We start from the raw sequence: 18,688 nt of genomic DNA, 5'->3' as shown, positions 1-18,688 counted from the left end.
ATTAATTTTTAAACGAGATTGATTAAATCCCCATTACTTTTGTGAACCTACAGATGCAAACACATTTTCAAACCAATTTGATCTTTCTCTTGATGCTGATACCATGACCTGACGAAAACTGTTAATTGGATATGGCACATTAATGATGATGACAATTTTATTGCCCTACTCCATTGGGAAATGGAATACAAAATGTATGATCACTGGCAGTTGTGTACATTTTCCACCTAGTATTACATGAAGTATTAATTTAACAAAAGCATGGCATGCTATAACTTTTGCATTGAAATACGCTTGAGTTACAAGGTGATTGATGAGGGCATTAGATTGATGCTAAGTTGGCACGAAAAGATCACTTTTCACTAGCCCACACCCATGTTTGCACCACTAATACCCTCTCATCCTACACCAGGCAAGCAAAGGGAATTTTGGATACTAGCTTTATGTAAGCAAGGCATTTCTCACATAACTTTTTTTTCACAGCAGGAATTTAGCAACTCTCAAGGACTTTATAATAGCTCTCACTTGTGCTGGTACGAAATTAAGGCTCTGCATATTTGGACTTTTATTAAGCTTTCAACGAAATACCACATGAGCAACTTATGATCCTACTGAAAGCTAGAGGAATTAATGGAGGTATATGAAAGTGGATAAAAAGTGTCAGCATCATGTAATAGGAAGAATAATGATCTTGTGCAAACAAGTAGTTAATTAACCACATTGAATGTGCCACTAAGGTCCAAAATATACAATCCATTTGAAATCAATGATAGGTCATTAGTCATTCTAAAGGGGAAAGTTTCAGTTCCATGATTCAACTGGAAACAGGAGTGAAATTTTTCAAAAATCATTTTTAAATGTATTTTTTGCATGTGTAACTTGTGTAAATTGGTTTCATTTATATTTATGAATGTCTGGTTTTGTTTCTTTGTGGTCTGTTTTATGTAGCAGGTTACATCAGTTGCAAGGGGATGACCGAGCGCATTCACAACATCAACCTTCACAACTTCAGCAATTCTGTACTTGAAACCCTCAATGAGCAGCGCAACCGTGGGCACTTCTGTGACGTGACTGTTCGGATCCATGGGAGCATGTTGCGAGCCCACCGCTGTGTGCTGGCTGCCGGGAGCCCTTTTTTCCAGGACAAGCTCCTTCTTGGTTACAGTGACATTGAGATTCCCTCAGTGGTCTCTGTACAGTCCATTCAGAAGCTGATTGACTTCATGTACAGCGGAGTGCTACGAGTCTCCCAGTCTGAAGCTCTGCAAATTCTTACAGCTGCAAGCATTCTACAGATCAAGACCGTAATTGATGAGTGCACCCGTATTGTCTCACAGAATGTGGGCTTGGGTGGGGCCAGTGGCTTGCCATTTATTCCGGGGGACTCTGGACAAGAGACACCTAGAGGAACACCAGAGTCAGGGACCTCTGGTCCCAGCAGTGATGCAGAATCTGGCTATATGCAGGCTTCCTCCCAGCAGAGCTTGGAGCGTGTGTATACTTCACTTTACTCCTGCTCTAGTCTTTCATTGCAGAATGGCACCAGGGAACGCTCCTACTATGGAGGGACCATTGTAGGCAGCTATGACTCAGCCCTGTCTGTGCAAAAAGACCAGCATGGTCAAGACCCCACATGGATCACCCGCATTCATGAAAGGACACAGCAGTTGGAGCATTTTCTTGCAACCCCAGAGACGACCCATTGTCGTAAACAGCCACGGCCAGTGCGCCTTCAGACAAGTGGTATGCAAATAAAGCAGGAAGCAGAAGATGACTATGGCTGCTATGGCCAAGAACGCAATGAGTTAGAGGAGTGCACAGAGGACACTGATCATGCTGAAGGTGTGGAGAGTGAGCCCAAGGGGGAGAGTTTTGACTCTGGTGTGAGCTCATCAATTGGCACTGAGCCTGACTCTGTGGAACAACAGTATCTGGTGGGATTTGGGCGGGAAGGGAATGGGGAGGGGACACAAGGGGAGGAACCCTCAGTGCAAATAGAAGTCAATGATTCCTCCCCCGAGCAGAATGATGCTGATGACAGAGGTACATCCCAGGGCACAGGTGACCTTAGCATGCCACAGCCCCCGGCAAACCACATCATATCGCCTTCACTGCCCAGTGCCCATCTCTATCTGCGTCAACCGGACGCTCTCACCAGCAACTTGAGGATGCCCCTCACTCTGACCAGCAACACCCAGGTCATGGGTACTGCAGGAAACACCTACATGCCAACTATCTTTGCTACACAGTCAGCTGGCAGCAACAAACCCTTCCTGTTCAGCCTACCGCAGTCTATGGGTGGCCAGCAACCGCAGTTTGTGGCAGTGCCACCTCCCAGCATGCCTCCTTTCTCCAACCAGTTGTCAGCCCAGCAGTCCTCGGCACAGCAGCAAACCAGTGGGAGCATGGGACAGGGTGAGAAGAAGCCCTATGAGTGCACTCTGTGCAGCAAAACCTTTACTGCCAAACAAAACTACGTCAAACACATGTTTGTGCACACAGGTAAGTGCCGCTTCTTCTCCCAAAGTAAAGCTCACATCTACACTCATACAGTTAACCACCTGAGTCTTTTAAAAAATCTGTTGTGATAACATTTGTATTATAATGAAATGAAAAAGCTCTCCAGGAAATGCATATGAAAATGCATATGACATGACCCTCCCGGAATGTCTTGTCCAATGGCTCATCATGTGCTGATTTTGAAAAGTATATATTGAAATTTAAAATATACTTAAAATTTTGAAATTTTGCCCGTGATAAAATTCAGTTCAGCTTAGTATGACTTCATTCATCTCCACTGCAATTAGTAAGCAGGTAAGAATGCAGTATTACAGGCAACTTCTTTATGGGTCGATGATTCTCATATTACATTGTCTTCTTAATTTGTCATAGTGGGGATAACTATAGTCATGCTGAATTCAATTGAAATTAATTGAATTTTAGCATGGGCTATATTTTAATTAATATCATAAATACATTTTTGTATATGCTTAATTGGGGGAAAAGTACCTGTGGTGTGTAAGCACCCTATTGTCATTTGTTGGTTTTGCATGGATTGTTTTTTTTTTTAATTATTCTGACACTTTTTCAAAGAAATATAACTTGAATCCAGTCCATTGAAAAGGCATGAAATTCGGACAGTTACTTGGGACCTAAGAAAACTCAGTATTATGGTCAAGGACAACCATATTCGCCCAATTTTATTTTCTTTGTCATATTCTCAAATGGTCCTAATTCGTGAACCATATATAGTAGAGATGTGAAACATTTCTCTCCCCCCACAGGAGTAAATTAGCATTATTGTATTAGTATATTAGCATAAATGACTTCTTAAAAAGTCTGTGTGAAACATGATACACATCATATATAGCCTACCACAAATCAACTTTTCTTTTAAATTCTGATTTTAACTCCAAAAACATGCTCACAAAATATTATCATGCAGTATGCAAATGACCACATCTCACGAATCGATTATTCATTTGGCTTCACATTTGTTGTGCACATACACCACACCATACTGTAAAAAGGAGCAAAATTTCAAAGCAGTCTCTTAGAAAGAGTTGCTGTGACAGCCAATCATATGTTATTTTCTTCCCCATTTTTCCACTACTTCCAACACATTCACAAAATCAGACTTCCACAGAGCTGGTGTCTACATCAGGGCCGGCATGACGCATAAGCAAACTAAGTGCCTGCTTAGGGCCTCGTGGCCACCAGAGCCAAGAGCGCTTGAAATGTCCCACAAGAGAGCTTGAAATGTTTTTTTGTGATATATTATGTCAATGGTAATCATACAAAAATGCAATATTATGTTAATATTGCTGGCTAGCTAATACTACTGGTATTAGTACATACTACTGGTTTAATCAATTCCTGCTGCCTCTGTCAGAGCTGGTGTCACGTTCATGCGCATGCGCACTGTAACGGACGTTAACTGCATTTTGATGCAAGCACCCCTGTAGCCAGCTATGAGGTCTCTGAGGTCTGGACATTGATAATGATTTTTTTGTGAACGAAAGTGTTTTGACATCGTTATAAATCCCCCTGCCACTGCATCTATTAGGCTATGTTAGAGCATAGCCTAGGCAGAACGGTCAACAAATCTGAGCGAATTCTCTGTAGGCCCTATGGTCATATCGATCCGCCAAATAAGACTTATTTCAGCTAGTTAGAACTTATTCCTTATTCCAACTGTGTTCCTGTCACATCTGATAGTCGGAGGAATAAGAACAACGAGAGCCTACCAGCAGTGAGTAACATTGTAGTGTCTACTAACTAGTATCCTCTTTTTTGAAAACCAAAATAGGGTCACCCTAGTAAATATTAACATTACATATTTTATGTTACATGTTGCATACATATTAACATTACCATGTTCACATATCTGTTGAACCGGTCTGTTTACTACCTGTGGGACAGCAGTGCTTCCAAATGACATTTTATATCATTTTGTATCAGCTAAACGTTATCGAGCTAGCTAGCTAGCTAGCTAATGCTCACTGTTATCAAACGCTAAATATAAAACTGCATTGCATGGTTTACTAATTGATGCTGTCTTTTTTAACCCATTCATGTCCATAACAGAAACATCTTTGCTCACAAGAAGGGACTAGCCTACTAATTTTATAGGAATGGTTCAAAATGCCTTAAAAGTGAGTTGGTGGTAAGAAAGAAGGGATGTTTGTTTAGCCTACATTTTTGGTACACAATAGCCTATTAAAATAAAAAAGTACAGATGTACAGCTATGAAATAAACCCGCTCTAATTATGCTTCTGGACCTTTTGCCCTGCCTACAGCCCATCATGCAAGCACAGTCAGTCAGACTAACGTTAGGTTACAGTCCGTGCGAATGATCAAGCATTGACAATAGTCAAAAGTATTGGCGGCCCCGAGGTGGTGGGGGGCCCCCAAATCAAATTCTGCTTCGGGCCCCTGTAGCGAAGGGTGAGAGCAGTCACCCCATCTGGCCTCGGACCCGGGTCTACGGGGTACCAAACATGCGACTTTGACTGCGACGCCAAAGAGCCAGGCTCGTTGGTATGGCAGTCAGAGCGCATACTCAACTGTAGTGAGAGCACTCTGTCACACTGCCCTCCCCTTCGGGAAGTGCCTATTCAACCGTAGTGACAGCACTCTGTCACAGCCCCATAAAGGCTTGGGCCGGCCCTGGTCTGCATGATCCATAGGATGGTCCTTATCAAGTTTGTTCAAGTTAAGTTTGAATCAGTGTTGAAAGGTATGGCCACCATGACATAATCAATTTGCATATGACATAAAAACAGTCACAAATCCAATGGAAAATTGGAGAGGATATATCTCTGAAACTCATACCTGGCTCTTAACAAGAATCCAGTGATATAACATAAGCTGGATCTGCCATATTGCATAGCAGCAAAAATGACATCTCAAAAACCACTGGGCTGATCTGCACTAAGCTTGTTAAACATCATCCATGGCCTCTCCTAATTTTGGTGATCTTTCTGTTCAAGAGGAGTCCAGAAGTCACAAGATGACTGCTATCAGACAATCAGGTTTTACCATTCCAAGTAATGTCATGCGCAAAATGTAAATGAATGCATTTTGGATTACGATTACATGCTATATTTGACATCTGACATGTTGGCACAGAAGTCTATGCGCTAACATTGTCAAATGTGATACAGTAAAAAACAAGATAAAACCAGTTGAAGTTCAACATTTGGCCCCTATTTTGCTATAGCTATATTTATTTTTTAGACTTTTTTCCTTTTTTCCATTATTCTGCTATTTTTTTGAAATGACTGTAAGTCTGCAATGGTACATTAAATATGCATGAAATTTGGACAGCATGTATAGGACAACTGTATTGGACCAATTGTTCATATGGTAGTGATGCTGTATTTAAACATTTAAGATTTTTGAATTGCCATAACTCATGAACTATACATAGTAGGGAGATGACACTAATTCTGGCTCCACTCATAATACCAAGTCCATTACTGAATAACATCAGCTGGGTCCTCTATAATGGATTTTGAGTTAATTTGCATATTAAACATGTTAGTTCCAACAACATCTTTTCATGAACCAGTTGGCTACTTGTGACACAAAACTTTAAACGATCTGTTGATTAGCTACATGTCTGTCTAAAATGTGAAGAAAGAGTTGCTACCTGGAAAAACCGCCACAGGCAAATAAATTGTTTGTTGAAATTGTTTATAATTGTTGAGAGTGACTTCTCTCAACAAATATACAATTAGCTAGGTGTTACCTATTGATTTTTTGCTACTGAGGGTCATTAGTATATATTTGAAAATATCTTCTCAGTAGGGCAATTTAAATGAAACTTTCACCAGTCTGTTAATTAGTTTAGTATCTACCTTAATTAGTTGGTACATGAAAAAAAAGAGCAATGCATAATCAAACTGCAAGGTTATTGTAAAAACAATGTTGTACTGTGCCAAGGTTTAGATTATGCTGGTTTTTAACCTTCTTGCACCTGTGTTTTGTCATTTTGCAGTATTGTGTAAAATACTTCATCATTTCAATTGCTAGCTAGTAAGTGAATTGCATTAGTAATGTTAGCTATTATGTCACTTTTATAGTATGCTGTACTTTCTCTGGGTCATCAGAGGGAGGTTCAGAAGTAGTTGTTACAATTTTACTGTTTTCTATATTGGACAAGCAGAACAGGCATGGGCATTCTAAAATAACCCCCATTCTCCTCGCAGCAGTGTAAAATCTGGTAATGGGTAATTAATATAATATTAAAAAAAAAAAAAAACATTCGACTTTGTATTTAAAAGTTAAAATCTATTGTGGCTCTGAGAACATTGCATTACTGTGACATGTTGGAGAAAATAGCTCTTCATTTGGGTTGCTGAACCCTGGGCAAAGTGAAGACATGCTAGCTAACTAGCAGTGCACAAGCACCTACCACTGAGCTCTTACAGTATTTAGCTAGCAAAGAGCTGGTACATGATATTAGTTAGTACTATTGGTGATTGTATCAAACTGAGACGCATGGGCAGAAGGAACTTAAAAGTTATCATGTTGACCCACCACATCCTACTGCACTTGAGAGTGTGGGTTTGGAACATTCACAGAAGCTACAAAGAGTAGAGTTGATCATAGTAATATTTGGGCATATTAAACCTGTCTATGTCATATTCCGTTCAGTGTGACCTACAAGAGATAACGCAGACCATAGACAGATTGGGACTAAAAATAAACCTGGGCATATCTGGTGTACCAGTCCAATAAGGCAGGAAGAAAACAAATTCTAATACAGCCTATCTGAAGTCGGATTGTAAAACACTTGGTATTTTGGTTGTGTGCATTGTAGCCAATGTGTGTCCTCACAAATAAACATCAACTAAGACTTTACTCGCAAATGCATTTTTATTATCGCCCGATGTCCTCGTTGTCACATAATGACTAACATACTTTGTTGATATGACATACGATTCACCAAAGTCATGTTTCCCCAGTAGGGTGCCATCAAAAAGCTTTGTTTTCAGTATATCTGTTAGCTTCTTTACCTTGCTCTCAGTTGAACAGCCGCTCAGAATGGGCTTGTCCTATAGACATTTTCATTGACCAAAACAACAACATTGCATATGCACATGTGCAACTTACACTAAGTTAACTTCCACTGCACCAATTTTCAATCCCTAATTCACTAGCTAGCTAGCTAATGACAAGTATATACACCTTAAGACCATTGAAGTCACAACAAAGGAGACACAACACATATAAAAACTGAGAAATTTAAATTTAATCTAAATTCATCACAACCAGATCTACTGTACAAAATCATCCAACAAAATTTACTTCCAGAAGATTTAGCTAGCAAATTTACTTCAAGTAATAGCCCAGTGTGTAACTTGCCATCCCCTTCCAGTTACACACTCCTCTGGGAGGGGGGGAAGGAAGGAAGGAACAAATGAAGAAAATACACTGTAAACTAGGCTCCTATGCTATTGATAGCCATATGATTCTGCAACTACGATTCTGCATTTCTGCAGTTTCCCACCCAGAAGTTACATTTAGGTATTCTAATATGTCACTGCTAGCTAGCTACATAAACTGTTGTTCATGATGTCAATTTAGTTAAGACCATTAATGTGTTAACACTGTTAATGTTAAATACGTAATGAGGAAGGGGACATTTGTAGTTACACAACCCTGCAAGTACACTCTGTTGCTTGATTACAATGTAAGGAGATCATCAGCTGGCCACAAGACAGAGAGCTGCCTTCTGAGCTACCGGAAGCTATGCCTTGAGAACAGAAAATGCTGGAGCAACATAGCCAGGACCTGGACTCATATTTCAAAAATTGTGCCATTAATGCACAAATGAATTTGTAGAAAAAGAAGTTACCTAGTTAGCTGTGTTATTTGTTTTTATTTAAACGACATAAAATGCCTTTTTGTCTTTAACTTACATGCATACAATATCTACATGTGCATCATGCCTTGAGGCATTTTACTTTGATAGATTACAGTAATTTGCTCCATTCTCAAACTTTAAAGGACTCAGAGGAGTTTTGACTTAATACGACCATAATACCATTCACCAGACTCAGTTACATAAAGGTCATGAACTGTTTATGTAGCGGAGCTGAAGTGATTAGCTCGTGTGAGTCCTGCGTAAAGCCTTAGGTAGCGGGTAGCAGGTAGCCGAGTGGTTGCAGCGGCTACGTCACTCCCTCTGAGACCTGGTTAAGTAGCGTTGTCGCCGACAGGCTAACGGCAATTTGCCTTTAGCTCAACTGGCAACGACGCTGGCTTTAAGGGGTTGGCAGCGAGCAGTAAGAACCTCGGTTCGAAACTCGCTCGCTCGCCGACCCACGTAACATCACATTAAAAAAAAACACAACGCAAGAGAGACCACCCGTTACATTTACAGTTTTGGTATGTGATGTGAGGGATGGTAACTTGCTCCAGGCTGAATTCTCCGTCGGTCACAAATTTTGTGTGTGGTTGTGGGCAACTAAACAGGTGAAACACAGTTCAGCTGAATTCAATCCAACCCAGTCATTGTAAGTTTCATGTCTCACATGACGGTCATGAATGTAGCTCCCCAATAAATTAGTTTGTAGAACTGTCAGTAATGTTACACATCCCTGCTGTACTTCCTCTTTTGGAAAATGAAACACTTTGATTTCAGGTATCAAATTTGTTCCAGGTCATAGGGAATGGTCCATCACTGTGCAACAAGCATCTGGTGTTACAGATTTACAATTCATCACAAAACCAATAACATTTTTGATCAAGGACTGTAAATATTTGAGTGTAAAAAAGCACACCCACCCAACTGAAAACTTAACAAATGGACAGCATGTTGTGTGTGTAATCAAACACAGAAGTACAGACACTTACGGTAGTAATGCTGTTTACTTCCACTCATTTCAAAAAACCACACTGCCTGGAAGAATGTCATCCACTCATAAACACACGGTATTGTCGCAAAACACAACACACAGTAATATCGTGAAACTACTGCTGTAGTAGAGACATAACACAGCACTCTATGGGGGAATAGGAATTAGTCACAAAACGGTATATGATGCTACATTAGGAGCTTCCATTGAGTATGCTACTCAGGTGCAGTGATGTAAATAGATCAGTGATGCAAATTTGACCATTTGAACTGCAAATTTGACCATTTATGATTGTAGGTAACTAGCTATGACCCTATGATTGTCATTCTTCTTTCAAGATTAGTTTGATATTTTTCAGTTATTAGTTGCAACCAAAGGGAAAATATAACTCTGTAGAAAGCCATAGCTAACTAGCTCACTATGTTTCAGTACAAAAGTTTACTTGCTCAACAATGTAGCTACCCAAATTTGATTTGTCAACAAACATCATCTGCATTAGCCTTATAAAATGGATGTGCGGTAGCTGGCTAGCTAGCTTAATGACTAGGACAGATAACAGTACAAAAAAATCAGACACTTGCCTATATCACAGAAGACTGTGGTAGCAGCACTGGGTGTATGATAGTGTACAAAGCCAATGTTTTATGAGAAAAGAAAAACGGCATCTGTGAAATTTCCAAAGACCACTTTACAAAATGAAAAAGTATTGGGACATCTGTCAATTTTATAGGTTCTATTGCAATTCAGTAGCCCATTCGCAGTAACTCTGAACTCATTTGTGTCCAGGTGCATAAAATACTAATGCTACAAGCAAGGTAGGCAAGGAGTAGCATATTCTGACAAGATAGCAAGATCCTTTCCTTAGCATGTTGGATTTTGCTACGGTAGTGACTCCTGATGACGTTGCAAAAACAACATTACACCATCTAATTTTAGTACACCTTTTGTTGCTTAAATTTCTCATCTAGCATGAGGAGCTAAGGGTTAATTTTGTCACAAGTACACACCTTTTGAATGCTTCACTCCATAATGCCATTCATGTCAACAGTATGTTTAAGGTTTTAATCATCTGACATCAATGTTACATTGTATCATTTAGCAAATACATAATACTTAAAATGCGGATACTTCATCAGGCCAGACTTAAATTAAAAAACCGAACTTTCTAGTAATCACTGGCATTCCATATATGTCAAGCTGTGTGATGTTGTTTCTCTTCATGTACAGTGCTGAGTGAGGGGTTTGTCAAGCTATACCTGTACATAGAGAACATCATTCTTATGTGATTTCTCAGGGTCACTTGAACTGCACTTGTACATCCCTTGAGATAGTATCTTGCAGGGCTAGGGTTGCGTAATTGATTGGCTGAACTCTGAGGGACAGAGAAATAGTTAACAGATGACACAACAAAGGTTTGACCCTTTAATTTTACATATTGTCAGTGTCTGCTATTTTATATCTGTTTACTGATGTACACTGTCATGTCATGTCTATTTGTTATAGAAGATTTTTACAATTTAGATCGTCTCAAAGCACTTTACAAGTAGCATAGCGGATTTTCCATAGGGAAAAATATTCAGAGGGAAATTTATTCTCTGACCTTGGGGAAGTGCAGTCAAAAGACTCCTGGAAAATAGTGGAAATGCTAACATAGGGAGGCACATGAAAGGCACTGTCTACATAGCAACTAATCAAACATTAAACACAATGCAACAGAGCAATTCTATTCAATTCAATTCAATTCATTTTTATTTGTATAGCGCTTTTTACAACGCAAGTTGTCACAAAGCAGCTTTACATTGTTCCCAGGCCTGAGACCCCCTGAGAGCAAGCCTAAGGCAACAGTGGCAAGGAAAAACTCCCTATCAGGAAGAAACCTTGAGCAGAACCAGGCTCAGAGGGGGGGCCCATCTGCTTCTGGCCGGCACTGGGCAGATAGAGTTAGAGACAAGTTATGCAATGTACTTTAAGACATTTACGATTGACAGACAATAGTAGTTAACAGCAGAGTGATTATAAGAATGTCTCCTAGGATGTCCAGTTCTTGGAACGCAGTTGGCTTTGATGGGCAGGGCAGCGAGGTAGCAAGACTGGAAAACGGGATGAGACGCTTGGGCTACAGCTCCGGACAGGAGCCCGGAGCAGGGGTAGGAAGTAAACAGAAAACAGTGGTTAGTGGATGATAAAAATGGCATTGATGTAGAACAGAGAGGCAGGAGAGGAGGGGCAGAGAAAAAGGTGTGCAACAAGGAAAAACCCCGGCAGGCTAACATTATGGTAGCACACCTAGGGGACGGGAGGCAAGGGACCGGCATAGTCATGAGGGCGACCCTAAGACAGTCAACACCAGATCACGGCACAGAGTCCATGAAAGCAATGACCACTTAGTCCACCAGAGACTCTATGATCCACGCCAGCACCAGGCCATGTCCCTCAGCTGAAGGATTTACTATATAGATATGTTTTGAGCCTAGATTTAAAGGTGAGTCTGTTCCCCGAATCTCAGAGGGTAAGCTGTTCCACAGGAGAGGGGCTTGATAGGAAAAGGCTCTACCGCCTACAGTAGTTTTGCCCACTCTTGGAATGGTGAGAAGCCCGGCATTTTGGGAGCGAAGGGCTCTCTGCGGAATATATGGGTGAAGAAGGTCCTTAAGATAGGGGGGGCAAGCCCATTTAAAGCCTTAAATGTGAGTAAGAGTATTTTAAAAACGATCCGGTATTTAATAGGTAGCCAATGGAGAGAAGCCAGAACTGGGGTGATGTGCTCAAAGCGTTTAGTTTTGGTTAAGACTCGAGCAGCTGCATTTTGCACCAGCTGAAGGGGTTTTAATGAGACGTTTGCACATCCTGACAAGAGGGCATTATCTAATCTGGATGCTACAAAGGCGTGGATTAGTTTTTCAGCGTCGTTAATTGATACGATTTTCCTGATTTTAGCAATATTTCTCAGATGGAAGAAGGCAGTCCTAGAGGTGTTAGTTATGTGAGTTTCAAAGGAGAGCTCGGGATCAATAACAACACCAAGGTCTTTGATGGCTGCACTCGGGGCAAGGGAGACACCATCAAGGTCCAGTGTAAAATGAGTGAGTTTGCTCCTGATTGAATTTTGGCCTATGACCATTCACCAATATTTCGGTTTTGTCCGGGTTAAGGAGGAGAAAGTTTCGGGCCATCCAATTCTTTACATCTTGTATAACTGAGTGTCATCTGCATAACAGTGGAAATTAATGTCATGTTTACGGATGATATCGCCAAGAGGCAACATGTATAATGAGAAGAGCAGAGGCCCAAGCACAGATCCTTGAGGTATACCATATCTTACTCTGGAATGAGCGGAGGATTCGTTGTTAATGGAGACAAACTGATATCGTTCTGATAGATAAGACCTAAACCAAGATAGGGCCTGTCCACTTATGCCAACCAGGTTTTCGAGGCGGTCAAGGAGGATACAATGATCGATGGTATCAAAGGCTGCACTTAGGTCTAGCAGCACAAGAAGAGAGATACAGCAGTTCTCACAGGAGAGTAGAAGGTCGTTGAGCACTTTCAGGAGAGCGGTTTCCCTACTGTGGTGAGGCCTAAATCTGGACTGAAAAACTTCCAAAATGTTGATAGAGTGTAAAAAGGCACAGAGTTGCTTTTTCCAGAATTTTTGAGAGGAATGGAAGGTTCGAGATTGGCCTATAGTTTGACAGGTCATTGGGATCAAGATAGGCTTGATAACTGCTACTTTGAAGGGCTGAGGTATGTGTCCAGACGTAAGGGAGGTGTTGATAAGATTTAATAGCGGTGTGCCAATTGCAGGCAGTAGCTGTTTTAGGAAGCCAGTTGGTATGGGGTCAAGTTAGCTGGTAGAGTTATTAGATGAATTGATAAAAGAAGAAAAGTCGCTAAATTCAATGGGTATAAAAGAGTCAAAGCGTGAGGCGGGCCTAATAGACATGCCTACATAATCTGAGCAGAAGCAATATAAATACCAGCTTTACATGCAGCATAAATACAGCTATATCATATTGCTACTCTAGTTGTGTGTGAGTGTAGTAGTCTCCTCTGTCTGCTACATAAATTCTTATTTTCTCATAAATGTCCCTTGTTAAATGCTTTGGTACTACCGCTTTGCGCTTTGCCTTTTGTCAGGATTATTTTAGGAACTTTCAAATATCACTACACTGAGCGGAGCGGGCAGGGGGGCAGAGGCTGTGGCTGCCCCGGGCCCACAGTTCTTCCAGTTACAAAGGGGCCCACCTTGGGCCCAATCTGCCTAACTGAACATGAATTTTTGTTGTTTAGTTCAATATTTTGAATAAAGTTTGTGTGTCTTGATTGCGGCAAAAAAAGTCAGGCTGAGGGCATAATGGTTTCGACCGACCCCTAGCTAAGTTTGTCACGATATTTATTTTGAATGATCAGAGACACAATAGAGTTACAGAAAACTTTATTTGCTGTCCAGTGTCCTTGTGTAAGTGTACAAACAGAAAAATTCCGCCCTCTGTTCGAGTCCCAAAGTATAGGAAATAGGCGATCGCCGGCTGTATTGTTTTATTTCCCATCACTCTCACTGCTGACGGAGCCGCGGTATTTAAAAATGGTCTCACACAATGAGGTGTGCTCAGTAAACATTGTTGGCTCTGTTGAAATCAAGCTCAGAGAGTTGCTATCATGCAATGGTGTGTGGATGGTACGTGTTTCCTGGGGTTTGTTCCTGTTTGTGTGTATGTGTGTGTGTGTAGCCCTCGCCACTACAGGTCCTCGCCCCCTCTGCAATGAGCCACTGGCTCTGCCCCTGCTCTGAGTGTTTGCACCAGCCCACACCACAGTACTGGTCACCCGAAGTACTGGTTACAAGAAAAGCAAGGGGTAAAATGGCAGCCAGCACAAACATGATTTTTGTTTGTGCCATCCCAAAATAACAAAATAGCTCTTGCCCTCTGAGTTTGATTGTAGACCCCTTGTTCGAACTTGACACAACGTACGTCTGAAGGTTATATGGACAAAGGTGTTTATGTTGTTGAGTAGATGCTACCAGTACAGCTGTGGTCTGGGGCCTGTTCCAGGAAGCATACTCAGTTAAGTTAAATTTTTTTCAAGTTTGCTAGATAAAGTTAGCAATCTAACTGAATTCAGGTTATTTCCATTTCACTTAGACAAATACAGGTGAAGTGGCCTAGGTAAGTCAAGACAGACTTGAATTATCAGGCTAATGCTGGCCCCACACTAGAGGATAATTGGGCCGATTTTGGGTCCAATTCGCCCCTCCCGACAATCACGGGGGTGTTCCCGACTCGAGGCTGGTCTGAACCAATTAACTGCCCAAGTGATCCTGTAGTGTGAGGGGTTTACAGAAATAATCTTAATGTTACCGACTTGATTGGGGACTCCCCGATTTCGTATCGTAAATATCAAACATGTTTGATAATTACGACTTGAAATCCTGTAGTGTGAAAGGAACATAGATGGAATATTGAGCAGAAACCCGCAATAGCCAATGAGAGTGAGCTGACCAGGAAGCATCATTAATCCAGAAATTGACAGTTAACCTTCGTACAAGCCCAGAGCACAATTATATTAATAAGGAAGGCATTTCCATGGCAGTGGAAGGTCAGAGAATGTATAAAAATGACTACATTTCTAATGATCACAGGTTTCACTCTCCCCTCCACCTGTGTACAAATAACAATAATGTTAGCTTGTAGCAGTACCTTGCACTAGCCCTGTTTGAGACTAACAATAAAACTTTATTTCCAACTCAACTCCAGCTCGTGCTACAAAATGTATAAGCCATGCTGATTCCGTCTTCTCAGCCATGACTTCATCCACAGTTTTTTTCTCCTATTTTTTTTCGGTCCAAAACATAGCACGCACAAGTGCAACAAGCTGAAGACGATGGTCTGCCTCCATATTGGTTTTGCTCTTAAGTCACTTTGACCACAAGTTTCTGTGAGATCCCAAGTCCCTGGAATCGCCACTGTGAAATCGTTTAGTACAGGGGTGTCCAAACTTTTTTCAAAGAGGGCCAGATTTGAGGGCCGACAGTCCCTCCTGATATTTTCTGAACCATAAGTAAGTTACACATAAATGCACTGTTCTATAAGAATTCTGTTTTCGATGACAAAGCAATTATAATTTCTTCAAATGGCAATGTAACCAAATGTAAATCACTCAGATGTAAACAGGTCTCAGTAAAATAATACCTTTCTTTCACATCTGGAGAGTCATAACATAAAGAACAAGCTGTAGGGAATATACCTAAAACTGCCACGAAGTCAATATTTTTACCTCTGGTTTATTTTAAACATGACTTATTATGGGTAATGACATGATTTCTTCTAACAATTAAGTTCAAAACATACAAAACTTGCTCTGACCTTTCACACAAGACTGTTCATAATGTAGTAATTTGTGTCACATCTACAGTCACATAACACCAACAGTTAGAGGTAAATCTTGTTCAAAAGTTTAATAAATGCCATAAGTTCAAGCAAGGCCGTAGCCAGGATTTTTCAAATACCCCCCCCCCCCCAGCAGGCCATCAAAAACACCCACCATCATCCCCAGGTCAAAAATAAATAAATAAATAAAAACAAATGAAAGAGTAAAGTAAACATCTGAGGATGTTAACTGTTGAACTGTCTGTAACCTATATTACTCAGCTGCCAAAATTATTGGCACAATATTTTAGCTTAGATTATTGTGTGTGTGTGTGTGTGTGTGTGTGTATGTGTTGGTAAGGAAGGAGAGGACATGTTCAGCTGGCCTGTAATCCAAAGGTGGAGATCCTGTTCTGGCTTCACCTGTTCTGCATTCTTTGAAGTGGATTCTCACCACTAACTGTAATGATATAAAGAATACACTAATATTGAATACATAGACATTTTTCCATTATCAATTCAGTTGATACTTAGTACTTAGTGCAATGAATGCATGTAATAATAAATACAGTAATACCTTTAGCTTACAGGAAGTCTTACCTTTTATCAAAACAAGTGACTATTCTTCTGTGGCCAGAAGCATCCCACCTCTGAAGGATTCTCATGGGATCCAGTAGGTTATCTAACCTATTGCATCTGTATTGACCCTATTTCTCATTCTCATATTAGCCTACTTAAATTCTCACCTTCCTTTCTTTGCCTGCTCTTCTGTTGGCTTTCCTGTTCCAAACGATAATTTTGATCGTTGCAGCCTTCTACGCATCTTTGCTCCGATACTGACACTGCATTACGTTCATTCATTTAATTTACCCGGGACCATTCTAAAAATAGAACTCTCGGCGACCATGTTTAGCCTTCACAAGTCAGAGGAAGGCTATGTGGAACTCCATGTCACGTGACACCGCGTTGATGCAATGATAATTAGGTCGGCTTTATTTATTTTCCCTTGCTAAATAAAAGGAAACTTAAGAAAAAAAATGGACAATGAAATGAAAAAAATACCAAGGACATGACCTTGGTGTCCTCAATGGTAGATACGGCCCTGAGTCCAAGTGCATATACACTATTTGGCCATTTCAGTATTTGGCCACACCTGTTTTTCAGGGTTTGGGTTAGGTCCCTTATCTCCAGTGAAGGGCAATCTTAATGCTTCAGCATACCAAGACATTTTGGACAATGCTATGCTTCCAACTTTGTGGCAACTGTTTGGGGAAGGCCCTTTTCTATTCCAACATGACTGTGCCCCAGTGCACAAAGCAAGGACTATAAAGACATGGTTTGATGAGTTCGGTGTGGAAGAACTTGACTGGCCCGCACAGAGCCCTGACCTCAACCCCATCGAGCACCTTTGGGATGAACTGGAACGGAGATTGCGAGCCAGGCCTTCTCTTCCAACATCATAAATGCTCTACAGAATGAATGGGCACAAATTCCCACAGAAACACTCCAAAATCTTGTGGAAAGCCTTCCAAGAAGAGTGGAAGCTGTTATAGCTGCAAAAGGGGGACCAACTCCATGTTAAAGTATATGTATTTGAATACAATGTCATTACAATGTAACGGTCAGGCGTCCGAATACTTTTGTCGATATGGTGTATTTATAACTGTGTTTTTTGTTTTTAATGGTAACAAATGTTATCATTTGAAAAAGCTTACACTGCAGATCAGACTAGAATTTATTTATTTCAGATAACCAAGGAACAGGTAACTTACTGACATTAATGAGAAGGGTGATGCTGAGATTTAGACTGCAGCACACAGGCCAGATCTGGCTTGAGAGCAGTGGATGAGATGCTTAAAACGTCACGCAGGTGGCCATCACTTAGCCTTGACCTCAAGCGGTTCTTGTTTAAGTTCATAACAGAAAATGTCTTCTCACACACATATGTGGAGCTGAACAAGCTCAGCATCTTCTTTGCAAATGTTCGTATTTCTGGAAACCTGCCTTTATCCAGCTGCCGGGAAAAGGTCACAAAGGAAAGCTGCTGGTGTCAGCTGCGCTCCTCATTGTCACACTGCAGGTCAATGAGCTCCAGCTGCAGCTGATGCGGTGCATCATTGGGGTCCACGGAGAAGGGAGAAGAGAACAGGATCATGTCCTTTATAATAATTGCAAAATCGTGAAAGCGTTCATTAAACTCCTCAGTAAGAGATGCAATGGCTGTTGCATATCTCCTCATTTGCGCTTGGATAGTGTCCTGTGAAAAGCTTTCCATGACCTCGTGCAATGCTGGGAAATGTACGGTGCTGGGCTCCGTTTGTGACAAGTGTCTTTGGAAAAATTGCAGTTTGGTTTTAAAGGCCTTGATGTGTGCATATAACTGGCTCACCAGTGCGTCTTTCCCTTGAAGGCTAACGTTCAGCGCATTCAGATGCTTTGTTACAGCAACCAAAAAAGCCAAATCTGCCAGCCATACAGGGTCTGACAGTTCTTGAACTGGCTGTCCCTTTTGGGCCAAAATTGTCCTATTTCTCCCCTAAGAGAGAAAAATCGCTGCAGTGCGGACCCCCGACTCAGCCATCTCACATTGTTGTGAAATACTATATCTCCGTATTCAGCCTGGATGTCGAGCAGGAACTGCTGAAACTGATGGTCGTATAGGGCTTTAGATTGAATGAAATTAATTGTCTTTACCTCTGGTTTCATAACATGATCAAATTTAAGATGTTTCGCGCAGAGGACCTGCTGGTGAATTATACAGTGGAGTTTAATAGCTTTGCCTCTGTTTTCTCTGACTTTGTTACAGATGAGTATGGATAATCCACTTCGTTCATCAGCCATGGCAGGTGCGCCATCAGTAATGATCCCACTAACTTTATTCCATGGTAGTTTCATATCATCAACAGCAGAACAAACAGAAATGAATAAATCTGATCCTCTTGTTTTGCCTT

The 18,688-nt window shown here is 41.0% G+C and overlaps 1 protein-coding gene across 4 annotated transcripts in view; it reads left to right on the top strand.

The window, feature by feature from the left end:
* The window catches only part of zbtb20 (zinc finger and BTB domain containing 20), a 199,381-nt gene that overhangs the window by 120,073 nt on the left and 60,620 nt on the right, over positions 1-18,688 (top strand). For 3 of the 4 annotated variants that reach the window (XM_036523949.1, XM_036523948.1, XM_036523947.1), the window contains one exon: positions 949-2,502. In XM_036523949.1, the coding sequence (XP_036379842.1) occupies positions 972-2,502 (1,531 nt within the window). In that variant the 5' untranslated portion in view covers positions 949-971. The remainder of the gene's footprint in view (positions 1-948; positions 2,503-18,688) is intronic. The other variant, XM_036523950.1, reaches the window with a different exon arrangement.

The sequence above is a fragment of the Megalops cyprinoides genome, chromosome 3, assembly GCF_013368585.1.
Source record: "Megalops cyprinoides isolate fMegCyp1 chromosome 3, fMegCyp1.pri, whole genome shotgun sequence".
Taxonomy (NCBI): Eukaryota; Metazoa; Chordata; class Actinopteri; order Elopiformes; family Megalopidae; genus Megalops; species Megalops cyprinoides.
This window is presented reverse-complemented; position numbering and strand designations above follow the sequence as displayed.